The following is a 14,963-nucleotide window of genomic DNA, read 5'->3' as shown; positions in this document are numbered from 1 at the left end:
ATATTATTAAGCAGTTTATAGCTTCTTTTCTAAAAACTACCCCATTTCTCCCTCAGGTCACCTACAAAGGATGACAATGTATTCAAGCAGAAGATAATATCAGACGCTAACAGAAGAAACAGTCACTAGTGAAAAGATGTAAAGAACAATTCTAGAAACGGACAAATCATGAGTTGGGTCTCTACTCTCCACTGCTTTCGTTCAGCACTTCCTAGAAAATGTTCCTCAAAATTTAGTGGTCTGACACTCAACAAAAGGGATCCATAGTCAAATCAGAGAATGCCAAGTTAAACATGTTTTTATACTGCAAGATTTGTCAGAGCCTTTAGTAGGCTAATATGCACTGGGACTCTGAAAGATAAAGGGATATAATTTGAAATATTTTACCAGATTTGTGATTCAAAATCTTTTTTCCCCAAACCACCATTCCACAGAGCCCACTTTGGGAACAAGCCTTTATTATGAGACCCTGTTTGGTTTCTAGGCATTCAAAGATGATTACAACCTAGTATCATGCCTCTAGAAGCTCATGCTCTGAGGGGGGATGGATATATCATAATACAGTGTGGTATGTGTTTTAACAAGGTATGAACACACTACTGTGGCATCAACAGAGACTAAAGAAATTCTGCCTAGAATCATCACAAAAGGGTTGACATTGAACTGGAAATTTTCCTGTGGAATTGTACATATAGAGGGTCATTGCTTTTGAGGATTCTAACACTTCATCTTAGCCAAAAGGCCAAAAAGTGATACAGAGTGTTTCTTTAATCTGTAACTATCTAATTAGATTTTTTACTGCAAGCAGTGCAAAATGAGACATCAGTATTTCATGGGGGGGAGGGGCGGTGAAAGATGGTTATTTCTTTAAATAATGCCTGCATCCTTCATTAGTTTGGTGCTGAGGACTGCCTGCCCAGTCCTCTTGCAGCTAAGAAATATTCCCTAAACCCTTTGATTCTATAAAATGCACTGTTTCAAAGGGTCTCCCAAATTTATCATCTTTTCCATTGATCAGTAGAGACAATACAATCACTAATCTCAGAAACTCTAGTTCACTGAACTCTAGCTAAATGTCAAGAGTAATTTTTAAATATTATACTACACATTGAAACATACACACCTCTGATGAAACCCAGACTGTTTTGCAGAAACAGATTCTTTAAAAAAAAAAGAAGAAGAAGAAGAAACAACAAAAACTAGTACACAACTAATGACTGAATCCAGTCTTCTGCGTCTGCAGTACAAAGCATACATTCAGCCTCTAATTGAATAAATATGCAAGTATTCAGATTTCTGTAGATATTGCTGTTTTGCGAATGCAGTAATAAATTAAAAGCTTTACATTGCATTCCAACCACATATAAAGGGTTGATTCAGACCATTGGCCTCACACTAGAATCCAGCGCGGCTCTCCTATGTTTTACTGATTACAAAGAAAAACTTTTTATTCTAGTAGCTTAGTTACAGACCAAGCAATCACACTCAATTTTTTCTCCTCAATGGCTAACGGAATTCAAATGGGCCTAAAAACCATAGGGTTGTTACATTTGATTTGTTCAATGTACAAGAGAAAGTAGCTGGCAGAATTTCTATTTAAATCAATATAATTCACACACACACAAAATTTTAATTCAGCAAGAAAGGTTTTCTCGTGGCTCATTTCAGTGACATGAGTTAAGATTCAGTCATTGGAGGCTGCTGCTCCTTTCTTTTCTTAAAAAAGGAGACTTTGGCCAAGGACTTGTTTCTCTCACAATTCTTCAACTCTGTATAACTAAGGCAAGAGGCCATGGCTAGAACTGATATAAACCAGCGCTCTCCTCATACTCTTTAAGGGTAGCAACCACAGTCTTCGGAGAAAAACCAAAGGCACCATGTCAATTACAGCCTGCCTTGATTCAACAAATGGATTAGCAGCAATGTTTTCACCACCAAGCAGGACATCTTGAAAACCTAATATGGCAAAATGGAAACCTGCAAATGGTCAGCGGCTACTCTGGTGTAGCTGAAATGGGCTTATTGATGATCATAAACATCCTTGAGCCTTCATAAACATGTAAGGCTTCTGCACCTCATGAATTGCTTTAGAAATGAAACAGAAAGAGGCTGAAGCTTCAGAGAGCACTGCCACTTTCTCTCTCCAGGCTTTGTTTGACACCCAACCAATCTCTTTAATCAAAAGCACTCTTTTCTGTCCACAGATGAATCTCTGGAAATTGTAAAAAAAAAAAAAAAAAAAGAAAAAGAAAGGAAGAAAGGAAAAGAAGTGCCTCTGTTGGGAAATGAGTTGGTGGCAGGCCACCTGCTTGCCTGCTCCTTCACGATGATAAAGGTAAGTTGAGGGTAGAGGATCTGCAAACTCGCGTGTGAAATGGACAGAACAAATGGCCTGGCATCAAGTAGCTTCTGGATGTGTGCCCAAAATGTCCAGAAAAATAGCTCTCCTGAAACAGGAGCTGCCACGAGGGTAAGTCTTACTGCTTTCACATGCATCAACAGTACAAAAGAAGGTCAAGGAATTGCCATGCCATAATGAAAGGGATATTCTTTCTATAGGAAACAGAAGAGTATCCATCACAATCATTCTTAAGGACAGTAGCCCATTCACATAACAAACTGATCTGTAGTAAACCCTTACACCTTCGAAGGATACAGATCCTTCATCTTGCTTTGCAGCTAAGGAATTTGAGATAATTAGGAACACTGTGGTCCAAGAAATGACAAGCAAAATCAAAAGCAGTCTTGAGTTTGGTGTATACATATTAACACTAAAATGCATCTCCCTAATAAGTTTCAGGATTAACAAATGTTTGTCAAAAGAAACTGTGCTGAGCAATTGAAATCTGATTTGAAATGGGACCACGACAGTCTAATACATATATGCATGAAATGGAGAAGCTGCCTAACAGGCGTAGCTGACACCAAATATGCAATTTACATACATTACACACTAATAATCTCAATTTTAATATTATTCTTTAAAAGCAACTGGATGGGTGGTGAAGTTAAAGGGTTCCTTTTGTAAAATGTGAACAACAAAAGTTGATCCTGGCGTCTTCTGCCATTAACCACAATCTCGTTAGTATAAAGATCTATCCACTCTTTCTTGGTTCTGTTTCAGAGACAGCATCTCATCCCCACAAAACTGATGATTCAACCAGACTTAACAGAGGAACAGTCCATAAAACTTGATGAGATCTGCAGACCTACTCTTTGTTCCTGAGGTGCTGAGTGGTGAGCAAACATTCAAGCATGTTGAAGCCTGGTACACAAACCTTTATGAGAAATTTTTTCTTTCCTCAGTAGATTATCCATGAAATAGGACAGGTGTACTGGTTATTCAATTACATCTTACCCAAGACCTGGACAAAATTTGCAGTGAGGTCTGTGAGCGTAGATCTTACCGTGGGGATTTATTAATAACAGTTAAACGTTGTCTAAAACAAAACTTTTTTTGTAATTTAAGCCTATTTTCTTATTTTATCATTGGTTTCACTCATAAAACCAGAAACAAAAATCACTCCATCTGTTCTAACATAAAATATGTTCATAATAATACAGATTTATACCAAATGTATTTTTAAGTATTGCTGAATTGAGACAGCACTCAAAATTTATAGCCTCTGAGGTTGCAAAGAGGACTTCCTCTTTTTAAGGAAGAAAATGCTTAAAATGAACACAGCAAAGGCTCAGAAAGCTTCTTGGATATCAAATGGCTCCATAGGAAAAAAAAAATGTCAATGATATAAGAGTAAATGAATCAAAACCATATGGATCAAATTTTCCCTAAAATACACAGTTTGAAAAATTAAGGAGGAAAAGTGCTTGGCAAAATGTGTTTTAGGTTTTACCAAACCCAAAACATTTGAAGAATCATTTGCAATGGTTGATGAACTCTAAATGCAGCCAAGTTGGCCCATTTTTGTATACTACATAACAACAACAACAAAAAAAGCTTCCTAGAAACCTGTAACCCACTGATACTGTATTTCACTCAAGAAAGCATTAGAAGCTGTCACCAAAAACTGTGGCGTTTTGTAGGATTTGGGTCGGGGAGGGGGGGTGGTTTGAAATGATATAAGTTTTGTTCATTTTACTGGCCTTGTTTTGGAGGTTTGGCTATGTGTGTTTTGGAGGTGGGGGAGCAGTCAGGGTAGTATTTCTTGCAAAGGAAAGTTAATTAGAAGAACATGGGCCAAATGTTAATTAGCCTCACGTCTCAAGCATCTGGTTGTATTTGCTTGGCTCCATATTCCAAGTCGGCGCTCCTTTTTCTCCGCTGCACATGCAGGAAGGTGTTGGGAACACACCAGTTGGGCTTGGAGGGAAAATGCATGGTCTCTATTTCCCCGTTTTCCTTCTGTGGTGTCCCCACACCAAGAACACATAACTTTTCAAAAGAGGGCACTACCGCAGGGTACAGTGAGTTGAACGGTTTTCTTCTCAGGGGGTATTTTGTCATTTGTTATAAAAGCCTCATCTTCTAAAACGGTTACGTAGAAATTCCAAGACAGAAGAAAATTTCAAGGGAATTATGCTATTCTCCTTCCACCCAACACTGAGAATCTCAAGGTGTCAACAAATCCAGCTTTGGAGGGAGCGTGAAGCCCAGTGATTCATCTGTGAAGCCTTTCCATTCTCCCCGCTGGAAAATCTGTGCTGGACCCCATGAAAAACTTTCGACAACATCATGCCTCTTTGGCAAATTAAATGTGTAATTTGGCTTATTAAAGAACTAGTAAAACTGGAAGAGAGACTTCTCTGGGGGTCCAGTGGTAAAGAATCCGCCATCCAATGCAGGGGACGTGGGTTCGATCACTGCGCAGGGAACTAATATCGTGCACCACGGGGCAACTAACGCCGTGAGCCATAACCAGAGAAGCCTGCACGCCACAGCTGGAGAATCCCACGCACTGAAACTAGTGAAGCCCACACACCGCAACTAGGAAAGCCTGTGTGCCATAACGAAGACCCAGCACAGCCAAAAAAGCCTGGAAGGGAGACAGACTTGGCTTTTACCTCTGCCCGTGACTCTGACTGTGTTACACTGGCCTCAACTTTTCCATAAATAAAATGGATAGTTATGGAGTCCCTCAGAACAAAATACACTTGCCAACAATTCAGTAAGGCACTTTTAGCAACTTGAGGAAGGCTATGACCAATGTCTCTAAAAGTTTTGACCAGAATTCTGAGATTCAGAATGTCACACGTATTTGTCAATCTGTTGCTACTCTCATCTGACCAACTGGACAGTGTCCTTTTCCTGAGTCACTGCTTCACACCCATCCCTCCTAAAGCTGAGAATTTCTCAGAGGAAAGCACTGCAGGCATCTAAGAAACACCCTTTGACTCATGGCTCTGATGCCAAGCCTTAAAAGAACCTCTGTTTGAGGGAGTAGATAGATATGTTAAAGGCCCCAGAGGAAAATCAACTAAATCCCACACACAAACTGTAAGGAATAATTTGCTTATCATAAAGGTGTCTATTAATTCCATTAACTAGAAAGCTGACTTAACAATAGTTCACACACATTCTAACACATGATTTCCAAGTCTGAAGGGCAAATGATACATCAACATCAATGCCGCTAGGAAAAAAATCAAATAAAATGCACAAGTAAAATGGCATCTAGTAAAGAGATCTGCAATGAACTGATCATAATGACTCAAAAAACTTTAGATCCAACTTCATTTAAATTAATAGATAAGAAAAGACCTATGATGAAGTGTAAAGGCAGGGAAAAGGCAAAATGGAAGCTTACATATTTTATGATGTAGTACATACATACTATCTCAATTATATATGTACTTTTAAAGCATAACACCCAAAAAAAGCTGGAAGGCAAAATGCAAAAATATTAGCAGTGGCTGCCCAGGGGAATTTTTCCTACTCCAGAGGAAGGAAATCTTAAAAAAAAAATTTTTTTCCCATTTTCTACAATAACCATAACATACTTTTAATTACTAGGGGAAGTTAAAAGATTGATAAGAAAAATGCATAAAGCAAAAAAACATGTAAAGAGTGCATTAGCAAAGAGTGTTAATTAACCCCAATCCAAAAGTTTAGAAAACTAGCCTCTATAAAATGATTTTAAAACATGAATAAAGTCCCCACCTTTATTTTTTTTTTTTAATCTGTCTTCTCTCCACCCAACTGGGTGCTATAAGTAATGAGGTTCTAGACGAGGAGCCAGGAATTCTGTCTAGTCCTAGCTCTCTCACTATCAGTGCTATGGCCACAAGTTCTCTGAGCTTCAGTCGATTTGTCTGCATACCAGACTTCCAGACAGAATTAGGAAGTACAAGAGTTGGAGAAGAGGAAAAATGGCAGTTGCAGGATTTGTTCAAGATTTTTTTTTTTTTTGATGCAGACTATTTTTAGTGAATTTGTTACAATATTGAATTTGTTACAATATTGCTTCTGTTTTGATTTTTTGACCCTGAGGCATGTGGGGTCTTAGCAACCAGGGATTAAACTGCACTCCTGCAATGGAAGGCAAAGTCTTAACCACTGCACTACCACGGAAGTTCCCCATATTTAATATTATATGATCCAATATATTAATAAGCACTTCCCTATAACAAGTAAAAAGACTTGGCCATCACCATTCTTTACCCTTTTCTTTAGATAACAGGTAAACCAGCTGTTAAATGTGGACTCTTTTCTTCAATTTTCTTTACAATTTTTTTTTTAACTTTTTTATTGGCGTATAATTGCATTATAATGTTGTGTTAGTTTCCTCTGTACTACAAAGTGAACTGGCTCTATGGATACACACATCCCCTCCCTCTTGGTTCTTTGGTCACTGCCCATGTCATGGCAGATCTAGTTCCCTGGCCAGGGATCAAACTCACACCCCCTAGCATTGGAAAGCAGAGTCTTAACCACTGGACTGCCAGGGAAATCCCTATGATATTTTTAATAAAGACAGACAAACAACCAAAAACAGTGGACACATCCCTCTTTGCTTTAATACAGGCATTCCTGAGAAGTGGTCAGTCTCAAAGGCTATAGAAATCTGAGTCCTAATTCCCAATTCTCCTAATGCTCCTATTCCATCTATTTTGTAGATACCTCTGGCAAGATGTTGATTCACTCAGCTATTTTTCTCCAATTTTTGCCTAAGGAAATAAGGAGGAACTTCATATTATTCATCTCTCTTCTAACTCACTAGAGATGCTACAGTAACTAACACAAGTGGTGGTTTGAGGAGGAAATGTATGGTAGAAATGCAAAACACTCTGCATATCCGCAATATCCAGTAAGGAGTTAACATAATGTATAAGAGTATTGTAAAGAAACACAGGAGAAGTTGCCTGTGGAATTTTCCATTGCTTGATAATGGAATCATTCTTGCCCTACTGCTAACTCTAGAATCACAGTCAGTCTTCTTGAAATCAAGGACTAACAGTTTCAAAGTCAAGTGCTAGTACCTCCACTTAAATAACACAGCATAATACATGTGTTATAACATACAAAAGTAGACATCTATAATACAAGACAATAGCAGCTTCAGTGTCTTGAGAATACAGATTCGTGTCATTTTTATTATACTCGACCACTGACAAATGCCAAGAGAATCCTGGGTCTTGCCTTACAGAGTTGAAGTTTACTTTTCTGCAAACTCTCAACCGAATCATGTTCATAAAAAACTTTTCTGTGGCCCCAAACTACTTACATTTTAAACTGCAGAGACAACAACTACTTCTGATGTTACTTGTAAACTGTGGGAGAAGCTTCTATGCTTTAAATGCAGGCCTTTAAACTTGAATCTATTAATATAAGCCCACGATTTTCATGCAAAACCACAGTCACAAATGCCAGTACTTGAAATTAAGTCTATTAAAGTCCTGTAGGAAGCACATCTATTGTTTTCATGTTGCTATTTTGCAGCGGAGGTTTAAAGCCACCTCTTAGTTTTTATCCCAGGATGTGCTATAGGAATCTATGAAACTTAATTACATTTACTGTTACAAAAAAGGATTTATGAACTTTTGCCTTTAGGCAGAAATGTTTATTTCATTGCCTTTGCTATTCATTCTTTTCAACTGCAACAGCTTTGAACTTTTCAGCTGCTCAGAGTTATCACCGTTGTGCAGAGCCCAGGAACTCCACTCCCAAGACGCAAACCACAAGTTGAAGAAAACGAAGAAGGCAAAGATATATGAGTCCTTCTTTTGGCCACCCTTTGTGCCATTAAAATCTCATTTTCTGCCTATTAGAATGCCCTCTTGGTGTTTAGGCAGTGGTGATAGTCAGTGATTAGTGTGTAATTGAGTATAATTGTCTTTTCACTTTTCATTTGTGTCATTCTGAGCTTCTCTCTGTTTTTCTAACCACCAAGAGGAAAAAGGGGGTTAAGAAAAGATAAAGCTGTTAAAACTCTCACTCTCAGCCCTGAAGAGATTCTTGATTGCAATTATAGATTGCAACCCCTTCGTGACATTTCTCCAAATTTAGCGGGCAGCTCTCCTCGCCACCTGGGCCAAGTGCTCTCTAATAAAATCAAGTGATCTGTATTTAAACAACTGCTAATAATGTCAACCCCAGACAGATGCCACATGTAGGAAATTTAACCAACCCTCTGACATGCAATTATCAAGGCAATTTATTAATATAATCTCTCAAGAAAAGCTCATAGTCCAATGCAAATTAGAAAAACAATTACAACATTCAAATTTCTATATATTCCCAAGGAGCAGTAATTCTCCTAATTTTTGCATTTATAACTCATTTATCCCAGAGTTCTGCAGCCATCAGATGGGTCATTCTCCACACAACTTGTTAACCTTCTCTCTGAAATTATAGGAAAGCTGTGGTGTTTTCTTATTAAGCGTTCTTGCTCACAACCCTATCAGCTGACCAAATACCATTTTAAAAAATGTGTGTGAACTTCTTAACCAAAACCGAGAGCTACTACATGTGGAGAAGATGATGCCTTGACAACTAAGTATAAACAGAAAATCTCCCCGATTATGAAAAAAGTCGCTTGAATTTTAAGTCTAAGCTCTAACTTTTGATACAGGCCGTAAGAAGGGTGGAGAGAAAGGAAACCAGAAAACTGAAATCATGTGGCTTGTATAAAGAATATATTATGGTTTAAAGCTGGCAATTCATTATATGACTGCCTCGGGGAATTGACTATTTGGTTCTGGTATACAGCAGCTCGTCTGTCTGGAAACACGGGACTGACCTGAGGTGAAAGGCCATTGCCGATGGCGGGGTTCATGGGGTTGGAGGGCCCGGATGGAGGCACGAAGCTGTCTGTATAGCTGGAAAATCCATGCCTGGTGCTGGGAAGGCAGTAGGCAGAGCCGCTGTCCGGGTTGGAAGGAAGAGTGCTTTGGTGTGCAGTGCTCGGAGGAAGCGGCTGAGGTCTGTGGACGGTGCTGCTGGGGTCCGACACGGCTGCAAGGAAGAAGGTTATCGGCCATAAATCGCCTTTGCAGGCCGGCAGAGAAGGTCCAGTGCAAAAGCTCGCAGCCACCGAGCCATCGGCATATCCACTGGTCAAGCAAATGTAAATTTCATACTGCACTTCTTGATACGTAAGTATAGAACCACATACAAATAGAGCCACATCTCTTCCGCACATATGTACAAGTACATAGTTTATTTATAGACTTCCAAGGAACACTTAACCAGAACAGGAATTCAGAAATCACATTAACAGTGAGAACACACCTATATTAGTAGTGAATGTTACTAATCAACATAAAGATTAACCAACGTAAGAACTGCGTCTTAAATTTCTTATCAAATAAACTTCCAAAACACCTAAACATTAGTGTGATAGTATAGTTTCAAATGCCCGCAATGCTATCTTTTGTAATCCAAAATAATTTAGTCTTCTTATTTATCCCATTTACCTCTATGCACTAACATTTTGCTGCTGTTGCTAAGCTGTGTCTGACTTTTTGCAACCCTGTGGACTGGAGCCTGCCAGGCTTTTCTGTCCATGGGATTTCCCAGGCAAGACTACTGGAGTGGGTTGCCACTTCCTTCTCCAGGGGATCTTCCTGACCCAGGAATCGAACCCATGTCTCATGAGTGGCAGGCAGATTCTTTAGCACTGAGGCACCTGGGAAGCCCATGCTCTAACATAGAAGGACTTTATCAAAGTTTACCTACTCTCAATTCCTACCCCAGTGAGGAGCCATCAGAACGTCAGTTAATTGCAGACTGGAGTACAAATGTAGAGGTTTTAACAAAGGAACAGCCAATTGCATGCTTATTTTGGGAGATTGTTTTGGTTCATTGTTTGGTTTTGTTTTAAAATCCTGAAACAATATTATATTACAACACAGCTTAACTAGAGAGATTCAGACATGTCATAGAACAAACTATGTTTCTGAAAGGTGACAGGTACTTTCAGGACAACCCGATATAATGTAACATACAAACAGTCACAGGGACATCACAGAAGATTTCACCATATAAAGTAAGCAGCAGGGAACAAGACCGGAATTACGTTTTAACCCCGTGACTCCCTTCCTCCATACCTTGTGGAATAGCTGTGGGCTGGTAAGAGGTCTCCGACAGCTGGTACGTTGGCAGGGTTGGCATGGCTGTGGGAGGGAATCCCCCCGGAATGAGATGGTTGAAAGCCATCAGTTGATTGGCCCCAGCCTGCTTCCTCCATCTTGCACGGCGGTTGCTAAACCAGACCTATGGATTTAATTTAAAATTTGAGAATTTCACTGATGAAATAATAGTACATTCTTAATGAATTTTTCATGCTAAAACAGATTAAAGGCCCCTTACTGACAGGGCAAGTAGACACAAGAGTCCTCTACCTTCTGGCTTGTATTGTCAGGGGAGAAAGCAGAGTTAGATGTCAGGGGTCAGTAGAGGAACTTCAAGGGCTTTTCGAGGTCTGGCAAGGGCCCCCATGAACTCTGGGGTCACTATGGGGGGGATGGCTGAGCAGGGGTGTCATCACCATCAGCACCCCCCCCCACCATCATGTACTACAGCACTTTAGGGAGCATCCAGGAGTCTCCATGGCCCCCTCCACGACATGTGTCCTAATTTGGCCTTGCCTACTGCACTAACCCTTGTATTCCATAGTCTTATCAATGTCTCTGTATTTCTATGAACATTATGTGCACAGCTCCTGAAAAGTCTTATAAATTGACCAGAAGGATAAGTGGAGCTATTGTTTACCGTCTCTTCCAAAATGTGGGACATTATACTGACCTTAATAGAAATAAACGTTGAAGAGATACTTCAAGAAAAGAAAGCATTTTATCTATGAAGATCCCTTACAAAATGAGTTTGTTTTATGATTTCTCTCCCTAACAGCTGCAAGCATGTATCTTTTTATCAGAGGGAAAAAGGAGTAGATAAGATAGGATCCCTGGGTTCAAGGAGCTTACTGTCTTGTCTTCAAGGAATTCACAGAGCAATCAAGGGCACCAAACTAATTGCTCACTAGAGGTAGAAGTTCCATGTTTGGAAATGCAGAGAATCAGGAAAACTTTTTATGAGAGACAGAATGTCAACTCATTTTAAGCTTGGATGTGATTTCAAAAAGTGGTCAGTCCAGACGGAAGAGATGATACAAGAGACCAGCATGCTTGAGAAAAGATGACTTGATTTCCCCACAAAATAAAGTTAACACTTAAGCAACTTAATTGTAAACCTCAAGTCACAAAATTTTTAAGAGTGGAGAGAGGAATGTCTCCCTCCCTCCTTTCTTAAACAAGAAAGCCCAGTTTAATAAATACTTTACCAAGGCATCTGCTTAAACTTTTTTTTTTTTTTTTTGCTTAAACTTTTGCTATTCACTCAAGCATCTGTCTGAAAAGGAGTCTGGTCTTCTCTAGCCATGCTGCAAGATACTGGTAAGGAAAGCTGTTTGAACTTCCTCAGAACACTAACATTTAATACTCCTTAAGTATCCAACAGGAAAAGAAGGTAAGTCAATATTTTCTCAAGTTGATATATAATTGAATTAGAGTTTTACTTAACTTAATAAATTGCCACCTGGGATAATAGAACCAGGAACGGCATTCAATTTCGGTTCTGGATCAATTGTGTTTTCTCACTGGAAGTCGAAGTGTCTGTTACCATGACTCCCAGAGGCATCAGGGCAAAAAAACTGTTTTCAGGAGTGTTTGTAACAAGCTGGTTAGCCTGAGGAGGCTGAGGGTAAGGAATGAGGGTTGTATTCATGCCAGAGTGTACTGTACTATCCCATGCACTGTGGTCATATTTTATAGTATATAACCTCAAGATCAATGAGGCACATCTGGCTCAAGTGAAGGGTCCCCACACCTATCTTGACCAACCCATGTGCAGTGCATCTTCAGCTGCCTAGGCAGGGAGGAGAGTTGAATTTCCAAAAGTTATGATGTGACTTCACTCCTTCAGACTTACTGTCACCAAACCTACGGGTGAGATTCATTATGAAGATCTCAGAAGCTTGCCCTTCTGACATTATCAGAGCGTGTCTCCAATCTCTCTAGGCCAACTTCCTGCTGTAACCTTTAGATAAGTAAACCAAATTCGATTTATCCAGTGGGTGGGCTCTGCCTGGTTACTCCATCAATCCCAACCTACTTTTGATTTATGTTCATGCTAACTCCTCCATAACCCAATTTTTTAAAATCAAAAATGTCTTCATTCAGATAATAAATTAGAAGGAACATCATGACTTTCTACAAATCTCTTCAAAAGATTAAACCCAAAAGGCTAGGGGTACAAGGTTGTTTGGTTTTGTTTCATTTTTCCACAATGATACAAGTAAACATTGATGACATGGAATAAACCCACCAGGAGGTGGATTTATAAGTTCTTATATTTACCATATAGTATATATTATAACTACTGTAAAAGACGAGGAATAATTGGAAAGCAAATCTTTACTGAAAAACAAACCTTTAACAGGAGGTTTAAGAGTTTCCCAAAGGAAGGAATTTAAATGTTGTTTAAATTCAGAGTAAAAAAATCCAGACGGCTATTTCTGAGAGAACCAGGGCTTCTTGAGGACTGAGCTGCCTATCTCTGGCCAGCTAACCAGAGTTTTCTATCATCTTGCCCGGGCAGCTCTGCATCTCCAAGAAGCAGCGAAGCTGCCAGAAGCGGTGCTAAAGTAAAAATACACTGAAGATGCAAACTGGGAAATGGTCCTTGCCTTCTTTAGGCTTTGAAACTCATAAAACACACATCTATTTTTAATAGAAAAAAGGTGCCCTTGAAATCACCTTCACTTTAAGTACCCAAGTGCTTCATTTTAAGCACAATGATTCTGGGGTGCTGTTATTACCCCATCTGTGACTGAAAGACATTCCCCTGGCACTCAGAAGTCCTACCTAACTCTTCCAATATTATATCACCTAATTCCTAACAGACAATCAAGGAATAATCTACTGGATGACACGTGTAAGTTCATAAGGCTGAATAAAATAACTTAAAATGGGTGGAAAGTAAAAGTGTGAGTCGCTCAGTCATGTCTGACTCTTTGCAACCCCATGGACTATAGCACACCAGGGTGCTCTGTCCATGGAATTCTCCAGGCAAGAATACTGGAGTGGGTTGCCATTCCCTTCTCCAGGTGATCTTCCCAACCCAGGGATCGAACCCAGGTCTCCGGCATCGCAGGGAGATTCTTTACCACCTGAGCTACCAGGGAAGTCCCAAAATCGGTAGAAGGTATTTATGATTCAGTTTTCACAATGACTAGAAAACTTTTCTTCATTTTGAAAAGAGTAGCAATAGCAACAAACTGGCCTTTGAGGTTCTAGAGGAGAACATGAGTGTTCCACCAATTTCTTAGCCAGTAGGGCACAAAGAACGAGTTTACAAAGTCAGCTTGTGGTTGTGGCTGTTCAGTCAGTAAGTCATGTCTGACTCTTTGAGACTCCATGGCCTGTAGCCTGCCAGGCTCCTTTGTCCTTTACTATCTCCCAGAGTTTGCTCAGATTTATGTCCATTGAGTTGGTGATGCTATCTAACAATCTCCTCCTCTGCTGCCCCCTTCTCCTTTTGCCTTCAGTCTTTTCCATCTCAATGTCTGCTACCTTCCTGTTAAATGTCACTTTACAATCTCTAATTCAGTGTGATTTCACTCTCCCCAGCATTACCTGGCCTTTCACATCACATTTCGCATAGTAAGGAAGTGGGGCAGGAGGCATATATCAGTGGATAACTCCTATCAGGCACAGTTGCTTATAATTGCCTGTACAATATCACACAACAGCAGAACCTTCCCTTGCAGCAGGTTTTTATTTCATTTGATGAACTGAACCTGGTTCAATTTCACCTGCTCCCTCAGTCTTTCCCTGCCTGTATGTCTCTCTTCATGCTTTTGGAAATGATCTTCAGGTCCATTCTGGAGTAATATAACATCCAATGATTTTTTTGAAGCAAAACTGAAATTGATTGAAAGATCCCTATAATATCACAATAACTAGGGAAAAAAGATAATCACAAAAGAATAGGTTTTTACAAATTTTCCTCTTCCTGAATAAAATAAGTCACCAATTTATTCTCAGCAATAAAAGCTGGAAAAAACAAACTCAGGATTTTTAAAAATACAGTCATGCTTTTCATTCACATGGGAGCAATGCAGGCAAGAGTTGAATTTCAGCTTTTCCTGTCCCTTACTACCTCTGTAACCTTGAAAAATTTGCTTAACATCTGTGGGCCTCTGCTTTCTCATCTATTAAATGGGAGAAATAAAACACTCCTTCACAGGATTAAATGAGATAACATAAACAATTAAATGAGACAATATAAACAAAGCTGGTAAAAGAATACTATAAAAAAAAAGATAGTGTGTTCAGTAAATGTTAGTTATTAAGTAAAAATGTCACATTGAGAAATCCAAGAATTAAAGCCTTACTTTGTTTTCTGAGTTCTGTCTATAGCCAAAGCCTTTCATGCTCCTGAGCAAGCAGGAAAGTGCCCAAATAACACCTCAAATAATTGAAAGCCAGTCTGGCTTGAACGGAGG

The 14,963-nt window shown here is 39.4% G+C and overlaps 1 protein-coding gene across 2 annotated transcripts in view; it reads right to left on the bottom strand.

Annotated features, from left to right (window-relative positions):
- The window catches only part of PAX3 (paired box 3), a 94,588-nt gene that overhangs the window by 10,381 nt on the left and 69,244 nt on the right, over nt 1–14,963 (bottom strand). For both annotated transcript variants that reach the window (XM_065927637.1, XM_065927638.1), the window contains exons 6-7: nt 10,507–10,672; nt 9,198–9,412 (exon numbers count right to left, since the gene is read on the bottom strand). In XM_065927637.1, coding sequence (XP_065783709.1) covers nt 9,198–9,412; nt 10,507–10,672 — 381 coding nt within the window. The remainder of the gene's footprint in view (nt 1–9,197; nt 9,413–10,506; nt 10,673–14,963) is intronic.

This window comes from Muntiacus reevesi, chromosome 3 (assembly GCF_963930625.1).
Source record: "Muntiacus reevesi chromosome 3, mMunRee1.1, whole genome shotgun sequence".
Classification (NCBI taxonomy): Eukaryota; Metazoa; Chordata; class Mammalia; order Artiodactyla; family Cervidae; genus Muntiacus; species Muntiacus reevesi.
The sequence above is the reverse complement of the archived record's forward strand: the minus strand, read 5'-3'. Positions and strand labels throughout refer to the sequence as shown.